Source organism: Sciurus vulgaris, assembly GCF_902686455.1.
Source record: "Sciurus vulgaris genome assembly, chromosome: 5".
In the NCBI taxonomy this organism is placed as follows: domain Eukaryota; kingdom Metazoa; phylum Chordata; class Mammalia; order Rodentia; family Sciuridae; genus Sciurus; species Sciurus vulgaris.
Window position 1 is genome coordinate 136,827,235 of NC_136465.1, and position 19,593 is coordinate 136,846,827.

At 33.3% G+C, this 19,593-nt stretch overlaps 1 protein-coding gene across 3 annotated transcripts in view; it reads left to right on the forward strand.

Moving 5' to 3' along the window:
* Positions 1-15,893, forward strand: part of GLIPR1L2 (GLIPR1 like 2) — a 62,665-nt gene extending 46,772 nt beyond the window's left edge. The window contains exons 4-7 of one of the 3 annotated variants that reach the window (XR_013764169.1): positions 3,742-3,827; positions 6,444-6,501; positions 15,007-15,033; positions 15,117-15,167. Coding sequence is in view for 2 of the 3 variants with exons in the window: in XM_079142556.1 (XP_078998682.1) it covers positions 3,742-3,827; positions 15,007-15,033; positions 15,117-15,412 (409 nt within the window). In the remaining variant the exon portion in view is untranslated. Of the gene's footprint in view, positions 1-3,741; positions 3,828-6,443; positions 6,502-15,006; positions 15,034-15,116 lie in introns of all 3 variants that reach the window. The other 2 variants (XM_079142557.1, XM_079142556.1) reach the window with 2 other exon arrangements.
* The last annotated feature ends 3,700 nt before the right edge of the window (positions 15,894-19,593 follow it).

Sequence of the window (19,593 nt, forward strand, 5' to 3'; positions counted from 1 at the left end):
ATCTATATCACATTCATTATCCAGTCAATTGTAATTTTAATACTTTATAACTTTAAATCAAGTTACAATATGAAAAGTTCTTCATCTTAAAATTAGAAGACACAGTAGATAACTGAAAAATAAAAGATTCATGAAACAATCCTTACTATGTATGATAAAATATAAATTACATGAAATAATACTTTATTCATGTCTAAGTACAATATTCTAATCTCTCATATTTTAAATTAATGTTTTTGTGAAACACTAGATTTGATTCATGACCTTTAATGGCTCATGACTTGCAATTTGAAAAAAATTGGCAAACATAGAACATTCTAAGACGTTAGCCAGTGAAGAGAAGGCAAAGAAGTATGTATACAGAGTTGAGTAAAAGTTATTTTGTTTTACTGTGTTGGTTGCTAATGCACATTTTAAGCTAAAGAAAGCCATCAATAAATTGAGAGAGGAAGAATGTATTGGAACATATGAGGGGGGTGGGGTTAGAATTGTAAGAGCAAGTTCTGTCTGGGAAGAGGCAGGAAAGAATTATACAAAATGAAAATGTGGAGAAATCCTTAATAATGAATATTTTTCATTTCTTCTTAAAGTGGGACTCATGAAGATTTAACCTAGTTTATTGATATTTAAAAATAAGATACTTTGGAATGTATTCATTATTCCTTATTCTTGTTTTTAATTTCATTATTTTGACCTATTCAACTTTGCGAGTGTTTTTCTCGGATGGGTGTGTGTGAAGAGGTTGTTACATGTTGCTGATTTTGTTATTAAGATATACAGCATTTCTTAATTATTGAATGTACTTAAAGTTTCAAGTTTTCCTCCAACTCTATAATGTTTGCTGGACTTTAGGATCTCATACAGTATGGCCTCTTTCTCATTGCTGTATGTGGATTATAATTTTCAGTCATTTTAATAAAATGTCTAATACAAGACACATATTCATGAGAGAAAGTTAAAAGGTACCAAGAAAAAAGTAACCTTCCCATCCCTGTCTTCTGTTACCCTCCCCAATATTTCACCCTAAAAGGTATATTCTATATGTATCTGCCAAATTATATCTGTCTCTGTGTGTACATTTCCATAATTCAAACAGATGCACTACACTTTCTCTGAGTTTCCTTAATTTTTTGAAAATATGCCCAAGGAATTTTATCATTTGAGTATAAAAAGTTTCTGAATTCTTTTTAATGTTTGCATTAGATGTTTGCATAATTTTTTAATGTATGTGCAAAAATGTATTAAATAATGTTCTCCTTTTGATGAACATTTAGACTTTTATTATTTGTATTATAAAAGATATTTCTGCAATTATCTGGCTAGACATTAACTCTCATAAAAGTATATGTAGTTCACAGTCATGGAATTACTAGGTCAAAAATAAAATCTTCAATTTTGATAAATATTACTAAATATTCATTATTGTTACACCATTTTTGTATTATAAAATTTCTTATGTCTATAAGAGAGGGCCTATTTCTCAACTCCCTTGCTAAGATAATGTATTCTCACACATTTAACTGTGTACTATTAGGAAGTCAGTATACTTTTTTGGGGGGGTGACACTGAGGACTGAACTAGGGGTACTTTACCACTGAACTACAATCCCCACCCCTTTTTTATTTTTTATTTTGAGATAGGATTTTGCTCATTTGCTAAGGCTGGTCTCAAACTTGAGATCCTTCTGCCTCAATCTTTCTAGTCAGTGGGATTATAGACATGCACACTGTGTCTGACCCAGTTTACTTTTAATTTTCATCTCTGTAAAGGTTCTCTATCACTTGTATGAATTCAGTGAGATAGAACTGTCACCCAAGAAGTCAAGCAAAGAAAAGGTATTATTTACAGATAGGCAGGAAGAAATAACAGAAGCCTAGGACCCAAAGCAAGGTGATCTCCCAAGGCTCAGGAAAGCCACTTAGGGAGGATGGAATTTTATCTGTGAATGTCTCATGCCACACCACAGCTGAGCATTCTGTCCTGGTTTATACTATTGGCACCTCTTGACTGACTGAACTCAAGCATTGCAAAATAACCTATTTCTAGCCTGGGCTGCTCCTCTTTATTTTGGAACACTACCTTGTCAGAACCTTCTGTAGTTATTCTGAGAACCCCAGTGGGAAGGAGAGCTGCGTTGACTTGGCCACCTGGGCACCTGTCCTCTCACAATCTCTATTTCAGGGGAGTTTAGGTACCTTTTTGTGCATTTCAAAAAATTTGCATTTCATTTTCCAAGACCTGACCATTCCTGTACAATCACTATTTTTATTTGAAGGTGTTGAATATATTTAAATTACAGGAGTACTTTATAGGTCAAGAAAATTACCTCTTTTATAATAAAATTTATAAATATTTTATCAGTTTAATGCTTAACATTTGACTTTATGATGCAATTTATTTTTGTCAAAAAGAATAGTTTTACTGTGAATAAAAATGTGTCTACTTTTTTCATGGGTTTTGAGATTTCTGTCATAGTTAGACATGCTTTCACAAAATATTTTTACACTTTTTTAATCGCATCACATTTTCTTCTAGAAATTAATTTTTTAACTTTTTAATATGTGACTCATTTTTTCTGAATAATTTATAAGCTGGTATAAAAATCAGTGTTCTGCTTAAAATAACCCATAAAGACTGAACAAAACCTAAAGCAACTGTTTTCAGGCATTAGAAAAGAACCAGTGAAGGACTAGAATATTTACAAATAGATAATAACTCAATGGGAACCCCATATTTGCCCTGTTTTTCTCCCTGAGAATTTCCCCTATCTTCAACCAGAGAAACATATGCCAAGCAAAGAATGTGTATTTTTCTAGGTAAGAGAGATTACCAGTGTCTTTAATTCTTGGGCATCTAATATTTAGACTCAAAGAAAAAAGGGTTACAAAACAGGAACCCTGAAGTCTGTAAAATTTCTCTGTGGGTTCTTGACCAACAAGTGCACATCCCAAGGCAAGATTCTGGAAGGATCATTAGAGAACAGATATTCAGAGGCTGAATACTGACACAGATTGCAGAGGCTGAACAGTACTGAGAAATAGTTGCAGTCCAGCCCAGATACAATGAAGAGATCTTGGCTAAAACTCTGAACGTTTATCTCAGAAAGACCATGCCCTAGGATTAAGAACCATTCCCTAAAACTAAGAACCATAGTAGGAATAAGGTAAACACTGATGTAGAACTATCTAGTCCTAACACCAGGCCTCAACAGAATTAAGGTTAGTTGCCAGTAATTCAACTGCCAGACAAAATGAAATTCACTGTTTTTTGAGGGAAGCTGATGTGATGGTTGATTTTATGTATCAACTTCACTAGGATATAATGCCTTGTGTTTGCCCAAACTAGTCTATATATTGCTGTAATGGTATACTTTAGATGTGATTAATATTTAAATCAGTTGACTTTGAGTAAATCAGATTATCTTTTATAATGTGGATGACCTTCATATGCTTAGTTCGAAGTCTGAGGTCCTTTTGGCTTATAAAAGTCTGAGAAAGAAAATTACCTCCAGATGTCCTCCTTCAGACTCAAGACTACATCGGCACTTGTCTTCAGCCACTGGCTTGCCCTGCTGATTTTAGACTTGCCAGTCCCTGCAATTGTGGAAGCCAAATCCTTAAAATTCTCCCTCTCTCTCTCTTTAAATCAAATAACCTCTTAAGACTAAAATTGATAACTATACTATATAAATAACATGTAAAAACCTAAGTCCGTTCTTAACACTTTTCTGCTTTTTTGTAGAGGAGCTCTGTCAAGAAGGCCTTATGAACCAGGAGTATTTTGTACTCGTTGTGGCAACCGTGACAGATGCACAGATTATCTATGCAGTAAGATAAAGAAAATGACTTAAAAATGAAAAGAGAAACATTCATAATGCATAGGACAAGAAAAGTGAAGTGACTGAACACTCGTTTTTATTGTAATGTTAATATTATTCTTCTGATTCTAATGCTATTCTCATATTAATTTTCAAAGGAGGGTTGAAATAGTATCATTAGATTTTTCTAAACTGCAGAGCCTTTTCTGCTGAGCCTTTCTTCCCCTAAGAATATACCAGAATGATAGAATGATAGAAATAAAGACTGATAACTTAAAGCTAAACCTTGAAAAACCTTCACAGTTTGACAATGACTGCTTTAAACAAAAGAATATTCCAAAATATTCGTCAAGAGAAAAAAAGTAAAATAATAAATATTTAATAGACTTTTCTCATTGACCCTGCCAAAAAAACTAGAATTCCAGAAATATTCAGAGAATAAAATGTGGAAAATATATTTGATTAAACTTTTATTTTTGTTTTTTTTTTCAAACGTAAGAGCATATATTCCAAAGGTATAGTTATAGTTAAACTATACAATGCTTAAAAGAAAGTGGTAGGAGATAAGTTCAGATCATATTTTGCTTTTGTGGGGAAAAAAAGCAAAAAAAAAAAAAAAAAGAGAAACTAGAGGATAGTTTTAATGCAACACTATCACTATTGAGATGAACACATCCTAATATTTCTGCCTTTGCTTTACTTGAATGAAATGTGAAGTCTTCTCTTCCTCTTCCCCTTATCTTCCTCTTCAGCAAAGCTCAATCCTAGATTAGGTGGGTGATTGGAAGGTAAGCATCTCAGAGAGGATCCAGATTGATATCTTAGAGTTTCAGTAGGATGACAAGGGATCCCCACAAGATCAGTGGGCACAGAAGACAGAAAGCTAAGCCGGGTGAGGATAGTGTCAGTTTGGAAAATCAGCACCCCAGGAATATCCACACTTGAGGCCAGACTTGCATGGGACAGTAGAACCAGAGCAGGTTAAGGGTTGTCCTCAAAGAGATGGCTCAAGAGTTTAGTGCCTGTGCGCACTCAAGGTGAGGAGGAAGGAAACACATTGAGTGTTAAGAGTCTGAACAGGTGAGGAAAGCATCAAGAATAGGATGGTCTGGTTCTGGTTGTTGGAACTCAAGTAGAATAAGGGGAGAAATCACATACAGGGGTGGCCTGACAAGCGGTATCAGAACTTAAGTAGGTAAAGAGGCATCCATGCTTAGGTCAACCTCCTATGAGGTGTCGGAAGTCCAAACTAGGTGAGAGGCTTTAAGGTGGGGAAAGTGACCTGGCATGGGTGGGGTTCCAGCCCTAATACAGTAAGAGAATCCATACATTGGAGGAACCCAGCGCTGCATTGCAGTCTAAGCAGCACAAGAGGATGTCTAAGTGTAGAGCCACCCTGTAGACTTCAGATTAAACACAGGACACTTGGTTTAATTTATATTTAGTAAATAACTATTTTTAGTATAAGTAATCCCAAATATTGCATGGAACATACTTACACTAAAAATTATTTGTTGATTTTTCAAATTCAAACTTAAGTGGGAAGATTTCAGTAATTATCAGCATAGATGCAAATGTGTGTGTATGTATGTAGTACATATATTCCCTTTATTGGAACTGTCAAAACAATGAGCATAACTAGCACCCAGATCTTAGTTTCTAAATTGTCTGCAAGAAAAGGAATCAGAGCTCATTATGAAAAGCCTGATTCCAGGGCTTAGGCAGGGAAGATATAAAATGAATCATGCTTGAATGAAAAGAAGTATTCAAAAGACAATGGGGACACAAAAACCATCTTAAAGGAATTTCACTGATATGAACAGGGGCATTTTGAACGTCAAAATAATTATAATAGTAATTAATTATAACTCATTGGATAAAATAGAACATTATGAATTCATACTGATACAATTAACAAATGAATAAATTAGAAGCTTGATGAGAAATCGTGTGTCTACCTAGTTTCAAAGTAACTTCCCATAAAAATTATTTAATTGCTACGGGGAAAAGAGTGGCATCAGGGTCAGGCATCACCAGCCTGCCAGGCATCACCCTGATCAAGTGGTCAAAGTGAACATCATGCTGGGCATGGTTGGTCCACGCCTGTAATTCCAACAACTTGGAGGCTGAGGCAAGAGGATCATCAGTTCCAGGTCAGCCTCAGCAACTGAGACCCTATCTCAAAATAAAAAGTGAAAAAGGGCTTCAGATGTAGCTCAATCATTATTAACAGGAAAACTGCACCACCTGAGAAGATGCAAAAAGAGCACAGAATCACAACTGTGGTATTCGCAGAGAAGATGCATAACTTAATTCAAACACAAGGGAGAAATCAAACAAATCTAGATTGCAGATTTTTTTAAATTTGAAGATGTGTTTACAAAATAACTAACTGGCTTATTCTTTTTTAAAAATATGAAGATTGTGAAAGTCAAAGAAAAAGACTCTCCCAGACTGAAAAAAAAAATCTAAAGAAACATGAAAACTAAATGCAATGCATGATTCTAAACAGGATTCTTTTGGTATTAAGAACATATTGGTATGACTGCAAAACATGAATGGATCTGAAGATAACATGGTAGTGATATAATTATTAATTTCCTGATTTCGTTCTGTGGTTATATAGAGGAATGTCTTTGACTGTGGGAAATATGCACAAAGTACTCTGGAGTTTTTAGAATCAGGTTGGTACCTTGCATTCAAACAATTCAACATAAAAGTTGTTTGTGTTACATTGAAACTTTTTTATAAGTTAGAGGTTGTTTCAAATCTTTTTAGATTTTGGCAGTAGGGGGGAGTTGCATAATCACAGGAGAACAAATCCATTTGAAGGCATTTGTTATAGTCCAGGGGGAAAAAAGATTATATTAGAGTATTTATAAAGGACATAAAGATGATGAGAAAAATTGACTAATAATTATTGAGCAAAATTAGCAAATTTTGGAAGATGTGATCCTATAATGAGAAGAGAATGTCAGATAAATACCAGATCTGGGATTTGGTGATTAATTAATGGTGTAATTTACTGAGATATGAATAAATATATGGAGGAGAAGCTACAGAAAATATATGATGTGTTCAGTTTTGATCATTATTAGCTTTGGATACCCGTTAAGGCTTGAGTAGAAAAGACTAATAAACTTAAGGCACAGATCAGAACTATATTTGAGAATTACTAGCATATAGATGAAGTTTTAGAAAGGAAGAATTTGCATATAACAGATAGAGAAGAACAGCATACCAAGGATGGAATCCTGATGGGGAAGAAAAATGAAAAGAGAATAGGGAGGAAACAGGAGGAGAAAGACAAGGATAAGAGAAAAGAGAGTTTATGTCTACAAAGAGCTTTTCTGAGATTTTGATATCAATTTTATTAAACCTAGATAAATTGGGGGATAATGGATATTGATTATATTGTCCTCTGATTTATAGACACAGGTTGGTTTTCCTCTTTGGGTTATTCTTTGAGTTCTTTTAATTAATATTTTCAGAATATTAATAGTTTTCAGAATAAGTCTGTGCATGTTTTAGAGTTATCCCTATATGTTTCTTCATCCTTTCTTTTTCTTATGTTAAAAATGGAATTTTTAAATGTTTCTGTTATTTATTTCTAGATCGATTCTGTTGTGATCAGAGGACACACCGAATATGAATTTCAGTTCTTTTAAAGCTGTTAAGTCTCTTTTTACCCTACTATGTGCTATCTTGTATGTTCCATATGTGCTTGAAAAGAATGTGATTTAATTATTATTGAATGTAGTGTTCTATAAGTGCCAATCCAGTTCTGTTTGTTGTTGGTGTTATTGAGTCTTTCTGTATCCTTCATTGTTTTCTCTCTGGTTGTTCTATGAATTTTTGAAATACAGATTCTGAAGTCATCAACTATCACTATAGATTTTTCTGTTTCTCCTTTCAGTTCTGTCAGTTTTTCTTCATATACGTTGAAATTTGATTATGTGCACACTTGATTAGAATCATTATGTTTTCATGGAGAATTGGTCATTTTGTCAATATGCAATGTTCTCCCTCAATCCCTGATAATGTTCTTTGCTTTAAAGTTTATTTTGCCTATATTAATACAGCTGCTTTGGCTTTCTGCCCATTTATTCTTATTTTTAAACCTATATTATCAAATTTTAAGTAAATTTCTTATAAACAGCATGTAGTTAGATATGTTTTTAATTGGTGTGTTCAGATTACCTATGGCTAATAAAGTGATTAATATATTTGGACATAGGTCCACCATTTTGTTGTTTTCTGCATGTTTCACTCTGACTTTTTTTTCTGTTCCCCTTTTATGACTTCTTTTGGGTTACTTGAACATTTTTCATATTCCGTTCAATTTGCCTATTACAATTTTTACATCTCTCTGTATAAGTTTTTTTTTTTTTGTAACGTCTTTAGGCATATCAGCATACATACTTTTCAGTCTATTAAGAATCAGTAGTTGACCACTTTGATTCAGATGGAGAAAAGTTAACCACCATATAGATTTCCTAACCTTTCCACATGTCTTATAATTGCTTGGAATATTTTATCTATATACATTGAAAATGCCATCCATGATATACTTTTGTTTTCAACTCTTAGATATATATAAAAGAATTCAAGAAGAAAAATAGCCCATTACATTTATACAGATAGTCTTTGTGGCTCTTCTTTTATTCCTGATATTCCAAGCTTTCTTGTGGTATCATTTACCTACTATATGAAGAATTTACTTTAGCAATTCTTCTAGCTCTAAATTCCCTCAGCATTCCTTTGTTTGAAAATGTCTTTATTTTTTCTTCATTCCAGAAGAAGAAATTCTTATTTTTGTTCATTGTAGAATTCATTTTTTTCCATTTTTTAAAAAATTTGCTCTCATTAGTTATACATGACAGAATGCATTTTGACACATCATACATAAATGGAGTATAACTTCTCCTTTTTCTAAAAAGGTTGTACATGATGTAGATTCATACTGGTTGTGTGGTCATATATGCACATAGGATATTAATTTCCAATTCATTCTACTGCTCTTCCTCCCCCCATATTCCATCCCCTCCCTTCACTCCCCTCTGCCTAATCCAAAGTACCTTTATTCTTCCTTAGCCTTTCCTCTTTATTGTAAGTTAGCATCCGCATATCAGAGAAAACATTTGACCTTTAGATTTTGGGGATTGGCTTACTCTGCTTAGCATGATATTCTCCAGCTCCATCCATTTACTAGCAAATGACATAATTTCATTCTTCTTTAAGGCTGAGTAATATTCCATTGTGTATATATACTATTTTTTAATCCATTCATCTGTGGAGGGGCACCTAGGTTTGTTCCGTAGTTTAGCTATTGTGAGTTAAGCTGCTCTAAATATTGATGTGGCTGCATCACTGAAGTATGCCGATTTAAAAATTTTAAATCTAAGCATTGAAAGTTCACACTACTAGGAAAAAGTGAAACAAAATATTAAATAGTATAGACACAATGTATTGTGGATGGATTTCAGTGTAAAAGAAATAGTCCTTTAAACATACAAGCAAAATATGAAATCAGTTTTACTGTACTGTTTACTCTACAGTGTAACAGTCTCAGTTGCATCAGAAAACCAGCCACTCTGAGTTTTCAGGCAATAGTCTGTTTAACAAAGGAAATAGAGTTTTATGTCATAAACACTAGGAGAGCTGAGGTTGACAGAGAAGTGGCAGCAAGGTTGATAGATCCCATTTTACCAAGAAGTCATTGTGGAGTTTATGTTCATCCAAGTCTTTGTCTGGCTTACAATCACCTCTGGAGAATTATGGTTTCTGCTTCTTTTATAGAATATTTCATCAACAACCACTTTCTTCTCAGCTATTCACAGAAACTTCCACAAAGTAGACCATATTTTAGGTACAAAAAAGTCCTCGGAAGTACAAAAAAGACTGTGTAATCCCTTATATCTTAGATCACAATAGAATGAAATTTAAAACTTTATGAACATGTGGGAAAATAACTGGAAACATCATAAAAACATGGAGATTGCAAAATATAGTTTTAAATTATGAATGGATCATAGCCGAAATGAAGGAGAATTTTTTTTTTAAATACAAGAATCAAAATCAAACAAGAATATAGATACAATGCCAGAATGTTGGGATACTGTGAAGATGGTTTTAAGATAAAAATTTATGGGTATAAAAATCCCAAAGATCCCGTAAAGCAGACAGAATTGTTGGTATATTAAAAAATTAGATCCCAAATAAGCAGCATAATAATGTACTTTATGGTTCTAGACAAACAAGTACAAACCAATTCTAAAACCAGTACAAGGAAGAAAATAATTTATAGATGAAATTAATAAAGAACAAAAAATTACAAAGGATGAATGAAATAGAGTTGATACTAGGAAAAGATAAGCAAGATTGATAGACCCATAACCAAAGTAACCAAAAGGACATTAATAAAATTAGAGATGAAACAGGAAATATCACACTAGACATCTCTGCAAATCCAGAGGACTTTTAGGGACTATTTTGGAAACTTATATGCAAATAAATTGTAAAACATATGAGAAATCTACAAAGTTCTAGACACATAAGATCTACCAAATTAAACCAAATGATATAGAAAACCTAAACAGACCAATAACAAACAATGAAATTGAAGCAGTAATAAAGCCTGCCAATGAAGAAAACCCAAGGAATTCTCAGTTGGATTTTACTAGGTAGGCCACTAAAGGAGAACTGATGTCAATGCTCCTCAAATTATTCCATAAAATAGGAGGAGAAGAATCCCAAATTAATTCTATTAAGCCAGTATCACCATGATGCTGCAATATCATTCTGAATGGGGAAACTGAAAACATTTCCTCTAAAATTAGGAATAATGCAAAGATGTCCACTCTCTCCACTCCTGTTCAATATACTTAAAATTTTAACTGGAGCAATTAACAAAAGAAGGAAATAAAAAGGATCCTTGTGGGAAAGGAAGAAGTCACATCATACTGTTTATAGAAGATATGATCCTATGCTTAAAACACCCAAAAACACTACCTGAAGATTTCTAGAGCTGATAAGTTCAGCAAAGTAATGGAATACAAGATCAACATCCGAAAGTCAATAGCTTTTCTGTACTCCATTATTGAATCTGTTGAGAAAGAAATCAGGAAAACAATTCCGTTTATGAAAATTATGGAGTACTGAAGAAAGAAATTGAAGAAGACATAAGAAATTGGAAAACATTCCATGGTTTTTGATAGGAGAAATTAATAGTTAAAATGGCCATATTACCAAAAGTGACCTAAATTCAATGTAATTCCCATCAAAATACCAATAAAATTCTTCCAAAAAACCCTAGAAAAAAATAGCCCTAGAATTCATGTGTAAGAACAAGATACAAACTAGCCAAAGCAACTCTAAGCAATATGAGGAAAGCTAAAGGCTTCAAAATACCCAACTTCAAATTATATTACAGAGCTATGGTAACAAAATCAGCATCATACTGGCATGAAAACAGACACAGAGACAAATAGAAAATAGTTGAAGACCCAGAAAAAATAAACTACACAGAGTTACCAAATCCTCTTTTTTGGCTGAATCACTGTTGAAGTATAGGGAAGCTATTGATTTATGGTTGTTGATCTTGTAGCCTGCTACTTTCCTTAACCCATTCATAATCTCTGGAAGTCTTCTGGTGGAGTTTTCTGGGTCTTCTACATATAGAATCATGTCATCAACAAACAGATAGTTTGACTTCTTTTCCTCCTTGTCTCCCTTTTATTTCCTTTTCTTGCCTGATTTCTCTGGCTAATATTTCAAGGACAATGTTGACTAGGAGTGGTGAGAGTGGACAACCTTGTCTTGTTCCTAATTATAGAGGAAATGCTTTTAGTTTTTCCTCATTCAGTATGATTTTGGCTTTGGGTTTGTCATAAATAGGCTTTACAACGTTGTGTTAAGTTCCTTTGATCCCTAGCATTTCTAGCACTTTAATATAAATGGGTGCTGAATTTTATCAAAGGCCTTTTCTGCATCTATTGAGATGATCATGTGATTCTTGTCCTTAATTCTGCTTAAGCTGTGAATTACATTTATTGATGTGCTTGTGTTGAAACAACCTTGCATTCCTGGAATAAAAACCTACCTGATCATGACGTATTATCTTCTTGATGTGCTTTTGAATGTTGTTTGCTAATAGCTTATTAAGGATTTTTGCATCTATGTTCGTCTGGGGTATTGATCTGTGACTTTCTTTCCTTGATGCATCTTTGCCTGGTTTTGGTGTCAGGGTTATACTGGTTTCATGGAATGTATTTGAGAGTTTTTCTTCCCTTTCGATATCATGGAATAATTTGAGAAATACTGGTATTAGTTTTCTTGCTGTCGATTTCTGTCTTTATTCCATTACAGTCTGATAATATACATGGACATATATATATATATATATGTATATATATATAATTTTCTAAGATTTGTCTAGCAACATAAGATATGATCTGTTTTGTAAAAATTCTATGTGCTGCTGAGAAGAAGGTAAATTCAGCTTTGTGGATGAAATTTTTTATATGTGTCTGTTAGTTCCATTTGATTTACAGTGTTTTATTTAGATTGTTTTTTTTGTTGTTTTGTTTTGATTACCTGACTATTGGTGATAAAGGTGTTTTGAAATCACCCAGTATTATCATGTTGGGGTCTATCTGGAATTTAATGTCATGGATTATTTTATTTTTTATGTAACTGGGTGTAATGACATTTGGAGAATAAATGTTTACTATTACTATATCTACTTGATGGATGTTCATTCCCCTCACCAAACTGTAGTGTCCTTTGTCTCTTCTGATTAATTTTTGCTTGAAATCTGCTTTGTCAGATATGAGAGTAGCTACTCTTGCTTGTTTCGGGGGGTTTGTATAAATTGAATATTTTTTGTATCCTTTTACTTTCAGCCTGTGGATGTATTTGCCTATAAAATGAGTCTTCTAGTTGGGGAGTAGAAGCCATTAACATTCAACATTAGTGTGGATATGTGTTTGTGATTTCCTGTTATTTTGATTTTTTGCTATATTTAATCCTGTTTTCATTCTCATTTGATTGGTTATTCTTATATTGAATGTCCTCTGTTTTGGAGCTTTGGGAATTGTTTTTAAGTTACCCTGTGAAAATGCAACAATTTAAAAAATGGGATTGCATCAAATTAAAAACCTTTTTCAAAACCAAGGAAACAAGAGTTTGAAGAGAGAACCTATAGAATGACTGTATTTGCTGACCACTCTTCCAACAGAGTATTAATAGCTAGAATATATATATGAAAATTCAAATCTTAATGCCAAAATAATAACCCAATTAATCAATAAACAAATGAGCTAAACAGATATTTCTCAAGTGCAGAAATGCAAATGGTCAGCAAATATGTTTAAAAGTGTTCAACATCTTTAGCAATTGGGGAAACTACACTGAGATTTCAGCTTACTCCAATTAGAATGGCAATCATCAAGAATACTACTAATAATAAATGCTGGTTAGAATGTGGCAGGGGGGAAAGGAACATAGTAGATACTGTTGGTGGGTTATAAATTAGCATAACCATGATGTAAATTAGTATGATACTTCCTCAAAAAACTAGGAATAGAACCACCACATAACCCAACTATGCCACTCCTTGGTACTTATTTTATTGAATTAAAAGTCAGCATACTACAGTGATGCATACATACCCAAGTTCATAGCAGCACAATTCACAATAGCCAAGTTATGAATCCAGCTTAGGTGTCTGTGAAAGATAAATGGGTAAGGAAAATGTGATACACACACACACACACACACAATACACACATACACACACGACACAATGTAGTTTTACTCAGCAATAAAGAGCAAAACTGTCATTTGCGCGAAAGTAGATGAAATTGGAGAACATCATGGTTGAAATAAACCAAATTCAGAGAGTTAAGGGTCATATGTTTTATCTCATGTTTGGAAACTACACATAAAAGGGGAAAGAAAATCTCATTAAAATAAAAGGTATAACAGAAAGGAGAGGATGAGGACTAGAGGGAGGAAAGAGGAGAGAAAGGGGAAGTGTAAGAGAATGAATTAGACAAATTTATGCTTCTTGCAGGTATGAATATATCACAGCAAAGCTTATGATTATGTGTGATTATAATTCACATTATAACTCAAATATTAATGATGAGAAGTGAAATAAGATGCTAAGAGGAAATGTACTACTACTTTATTGTTGTACTAAAGGATCAATAAATATCAATACACAGAATGAAGAGAAAATACAGATCATATGGTGAAGGATTCTTTTTAGAAAGAAACCAATAAAAACTCATTACACAAAATATGAAATAAGATCAAGTACGAAATCTTATCCAACATGAAGTCAGGTATCTGAAGAGTAAATTCTAAATTTTCTACAACAGGTATTAATGTGGAGATGAAGCCCTGGTTGATATTATTGACTTTGGACTTTTGTTTTTTGATAGGTTCTTGCTAACTTGCTGAGGCTGACCTTAAACCTGCAATCCTCTTGCCTCGGCCCCCTAAGTCACTGTATTACAGACATGTACCACCATGAGCACTTGACATTGGGTTTTTTATATATATGAACTCATTTATCCTTCCATTTTTTCCTAGTGGAATTCAGGAATGATTGTCTGATCCTTTCTGCTCAGGTGAGCAGACAAAAAGGAATTTATTTCCTGATAACATTATGATCTTAGTGATATACATAACTTTAAAAAAATACCAGGATAGATAGAGGTGTTAACTTTGCCTTCTCAGAATTGAAGAACAACTGAAAGTGTCTGAAAATAAGAACCAGGTGATAAAAATGAGTAAATTCATAAGATTAATTTGGAATAATCTGAGGGGAGAAAGAGACAAAATAAGAGATGTTTATGAGATGTTATAGAATCCTACATTGTTGGTCAGGACTAAAGGAACGTACATAAAGTGAAAAAATGATTTAGAGTCAGATTTAGTACTAGAAAATCCATATCTCCTCTATCCAGTATGTCTATACTCTCTACCAGAACACGCTGACTTTTAGTAAATGAGAATATTTGTACTTTATCATTGGCTACTGGTTGTACAGAGAACATAAAAAATGATGGCATGGTGCCTGAAAACTAAGAGAACGGAGGTTTATTGTTGAAGAAATTCTTACGTTGTAGAGAAAGAAGAAATTTTATGTAACTCTTTATAAACTTTATTTTTCTTTCTAGGTAATGCAGACCGTGACCAAGCTATATGTATGTATTATTGTCCTTTATTTCTTTGAACAATTTAACTATTTTATGTAAAATATGGTTTTCAACTGTGTCTCTATTTACAGATTACCACTACTGGTATCCACGTTGGGAAGTGCCCCGGCCGATTGTATGTGATCCACTCTGCATATTTGTTTTATTACTGAGACTGCTGTTTTTTATTATGTGTGTCATAATTGTTTTGATAGTACAGCCTTATTTTCCAAATATTTTGTTGGAACAACAGATGGTATTTACTCCTGAATTGTCTAAAATAGAGATAGGAAAAAAAAAGGGAGAAGATGAAAAGAAAATAGAAGAGGAAAATGAAGGGGAAGAGGAAGAAGAAAAGGAAGAGGAAGAGGAGGATGAAGAAGACTGATCCTTAACATGAACCAAAACTATAGCATTTTAAAAAGCAAAAAAAGAAAATAAAAGAAAAAAAATCTTTAAAAACACTGAGATTTAACAAGAAAATATACAATCCACTATCGCAATATTTTTTATCTTTTTTTCCCTATACTCATTCAACAAATTTAAATTTGAAAAACAACAAAAAAGCAAGTACTATTATTACTATTAATGTATTATATAGGAAATATTAAGATAAGCTCTTAGGTAAAGATGTGATAATAGGAACTAAAAAGAGATTTGACCAGCCTTATTAATCTTAAGATTTTACAGTGGTGTCCTGATAAAGGAGGTAATTTATATTTTCTGAATATGTCTCCATCTCTGTGTTTTAAATATTGTTTTACATGAGGTGATAAATTTCTCAAGTATTAGACAAGATTTAATAAGGTTCTCCGGACCCTTTCAAGTTCAGAAAAGACATTTAATAAATATTGGCTTGTTTGTTTTAATTATTACTATCATAGTTGTTATTGGTGGTAGTGGTATTCTCCATGTGGTATCAAGGCACAAAATACTTATCTTTGTGATGTATCTCTTTGGAATGATTTAAGTAGTACCTATACAACCTGTTAGGAGATAAATTTATTGTTTCTACTTCATGTTCAATATTTTATTGAAGACTTGCTATAGTTTTTGTCACCAAAGGCTAAAAATTGCCAAAACTTTAGTTTTGATTTTAGATTGAGTGATATGACTGCTTCCAAATTTATAGGATAAACTAAATACATTTTAAGCTATTAACATATCCATTCAGTATGTTTAATAAAAGTTCATAAATTTATGAACTAAAATAAGTTAACTTCTTATCACTGGAAATGCTAATAAATGAATAAAATGTCCTAGCATAGGCTAATCCATCAAGTAGTATAAACTTTCTATTATTATTTAGTTATATCAGTATTATGTTAAAAGCCTATTCTAAAATGGGACAAGATCAGAATTATACAAAAATGCCTGAACTATTCTCCTGAATTTGAGAGTCTGGAGTTTTTGTGTGTCACATTTACATTACTTGTTTGTTTTTCAAAAGCTCTGAACTTTAGAATAATTTTGTTTCTGTGAAGTCGCCTCTTTTGATACACAGCATCCTGAGAAAAACTCTTAGATTCTTGGGTAAAGAAATGGGGCTGGTTGTCTATCATGTTTGTATTTATTATTATTTTCATTATTATTACTATTAATTATTTGTATTCAGCTTCATAGCTTCCAAAATGCTTTCACATGACTATTTAATATTTGGACTTATTCTACAGAGCTGTTATTGCCTCCATTTTAAAAATGAGAAATCTTGTATGCACGAAATTGTTTAACCAAGGACTAATAACAAATTAATTTCTAAACATTTTGATGCATTTTTAAGTATAAATTTGTATGACACCATGTTTAATTCCCACATATGCCCAGTATGTTATTTATCTATCTACCTAAATTCAAACCTTCTATATCTAATCTTCTACTTATTCTTCAGATAACTTTCTAGAGTTTATAACCCTTAGCTATAAGCCAATAGTCCTTAAGTGGCAACAACCCCATTATCCCCAACTTTTGTCAATAACTGGAAAGGTTTTATATTATCTTGACCAGGGAGGTGTTGCAGGTATCTACTGGGAACAAACCAGGAGTGCTGCTGAACATCCTGAAATGCACAGGACATTCCCCCACAATAAAGAATTGCCCAGTCCAAAATGTCAGTAGTGCTGAGTTGAACAATTCTGCTGTAGTCTTATTTTCATCCTGAAGATGCGTAAATTACATATACTTTGGTTATACTGTTACATTTCCTTATACTTTAGAAAATTGTTCTGACCTATTTCAGATTCCCTTTCCTTCACCATTCCATTCACATGTGGTTTCCATACATACAATCATCCTGTTGTTGTGATTGCCTTTTCCTAGTTCTGGGATGGTTCACTGACCACAGTTGAGCTCAGTTATTATCCTTTTTTAGGGATACAGGCAGACATTCAAGGCAGGTCTTCAATGGTGGCTAAAGTTTTAATATGTAAGGTTTTGAGGCTATTTAGCATAATACATGGGAAAAAAGAATGAAATACAAATAGAAAGAAAAGCAGTGAAAGGTTGTTGTCCTGAGACAGTTTTGTAACCTTTCACATGAACCATTTTGTTTTTCAGAATACACTAATAGATTAATCATCCAGTAAATTTTCCTTTTTCCTTAGTTATTTTGAGTTGGATTTCTATAACTGGCTCAAGTGACAGACCATTCTTAAAATATAGCTATTTTCATTAAATTATTTATCATTCTGAAGTAACATGAAAAATAATGGCACTGAAACTATCCTTCATATCACCACATGGTTAAAGGAACAGAGATCCTCTCAGGATTTGTTTCCCAAGTTTGTGTTCTAGGCATCATACAGAAATCTTTCTGAACCCACATGCCCCATGTACTTAGAACCTTTTAATTTTCATTTTATTACAAAAGTTACACATTAGCCCCTTCATTGAGCCTAAGAGATTATTAATATGAATCCCAGAGTTTGGGGAAATTACCCTTCCATGGCATTAAGTTTAGGAATGTACATTGACCAGATTGTTCTGGCCCAGATAGTATGGAATGATGGAATACTAGCTATTCTAGTGTGTGTTGTAGAACTCTGAGACTATCGAGGTCCTCCTGGACCAAGTGATGTCATCACTCACAAGAGACTAAACTAAATTATGTACATGAATGCTCTAGCATATGACTAGTCTTAGAGAAAAACAGATATGCTTCTAATCATTCTTTCAGGTATACTTTCACATCTACAACCACACATCTGCTGGTGAGGTTTAGTACTACCAATTAGTACTCCTGTTTGTACTCTTGTGGCCTTGGATAATGTTGCTGATTTGTCTATTTCCTAAAGTTCTTTTGTGTCCTTTGCATAAGTAAAGCCTATCTGATGTTCTGGAGTATTAGTGCCTTTTCTATTCATCAGTCTATCTACATTGTCAATATGGCAATAGTGCAGAGTGGCAGCAAATGGAAATGTCACAAGGACTCCATATTAAATATGGATAAATATTTGTGGGGGTGACATAATAAAGAGTACAGAGGTGATATTGTGTTACCTTGTTGGTTTGCTGCTGGCCTTTGCTTTAGCTATGGGCTTAAACAAGTATACCAAAAAATATTGACAAAATATTAGTGATCCAATTCTGTTTTCAGTCTTACATAGTTTCAATATTCAGTATGAAAAGAAATTCATGTTATTTCTTAAAACCATATCAAAGTGAAGGTTATTAGGTTTACTGTGGGACCTCAATTTTCCACAATAGTTATCAATACTGCTGAGTTACAATGGAAACTACACAATAGGAGGCCAGGGAAGAGCAGACATGAGTACAGAATGTTCATATGGAATAAGCCAAATAAATTGGTGAGAAACTTGTTAGACAGTGATTGGGGACTCTAGAGGGAATAGAACCTGCATCCATTGAGCACAACCCTAAACCTCTTCTATATCATTCAAGAAAATGTTATTGGGAAGCCAACTTGATTTGCAGTGGCAGGCTGTGGTGGAGTTGTGGGGGCGAGGACATTTGATAGATGGTGCCTTTTCCTTTCCTTTCATGCAGAAATTCAAATTTGTCCTGAAAAAGGGAATTTACAAAAGCACAGGCCCACTAACAAATCAAAAATGCCACTGACTGGGGATTCTGGGAAGTATTGGATAGAAGGTCTAAAAATTTTTAAATCTAGGAAGTACTAATGTTATAACTCTTTATTAAGCAGACTTGATAGATCTCACCAATAGACTCAATAGAGGAGACCATATCACTAACCTGTCTCACACAAGTTGGAACAGTGCAGCATTGGTAACTTGTTTCCCCCTGATTAGCACTAACCAGTGCAGAAAGATATATTATACACACACACACACACACACACACACACACATATATATATGTTTAATATTCAGCTTTACCTTATAGTTTAAAGAAACTCTTACTATATCTCTATGTCTTCTGCCATGACTATGCCAATTTGGGAGAACAGAACTACAAAGCCTACAGAGTACAAGGGTACCCAGGTGGTAAGTGGAAATGATGGTAATCTGGTCACTGTTGCTTCCAACCCTTGATTGCTACTCTCATTTATTCTTCCTATTGAAGACATATTCTGCCAGAATATTGCATTTAGTC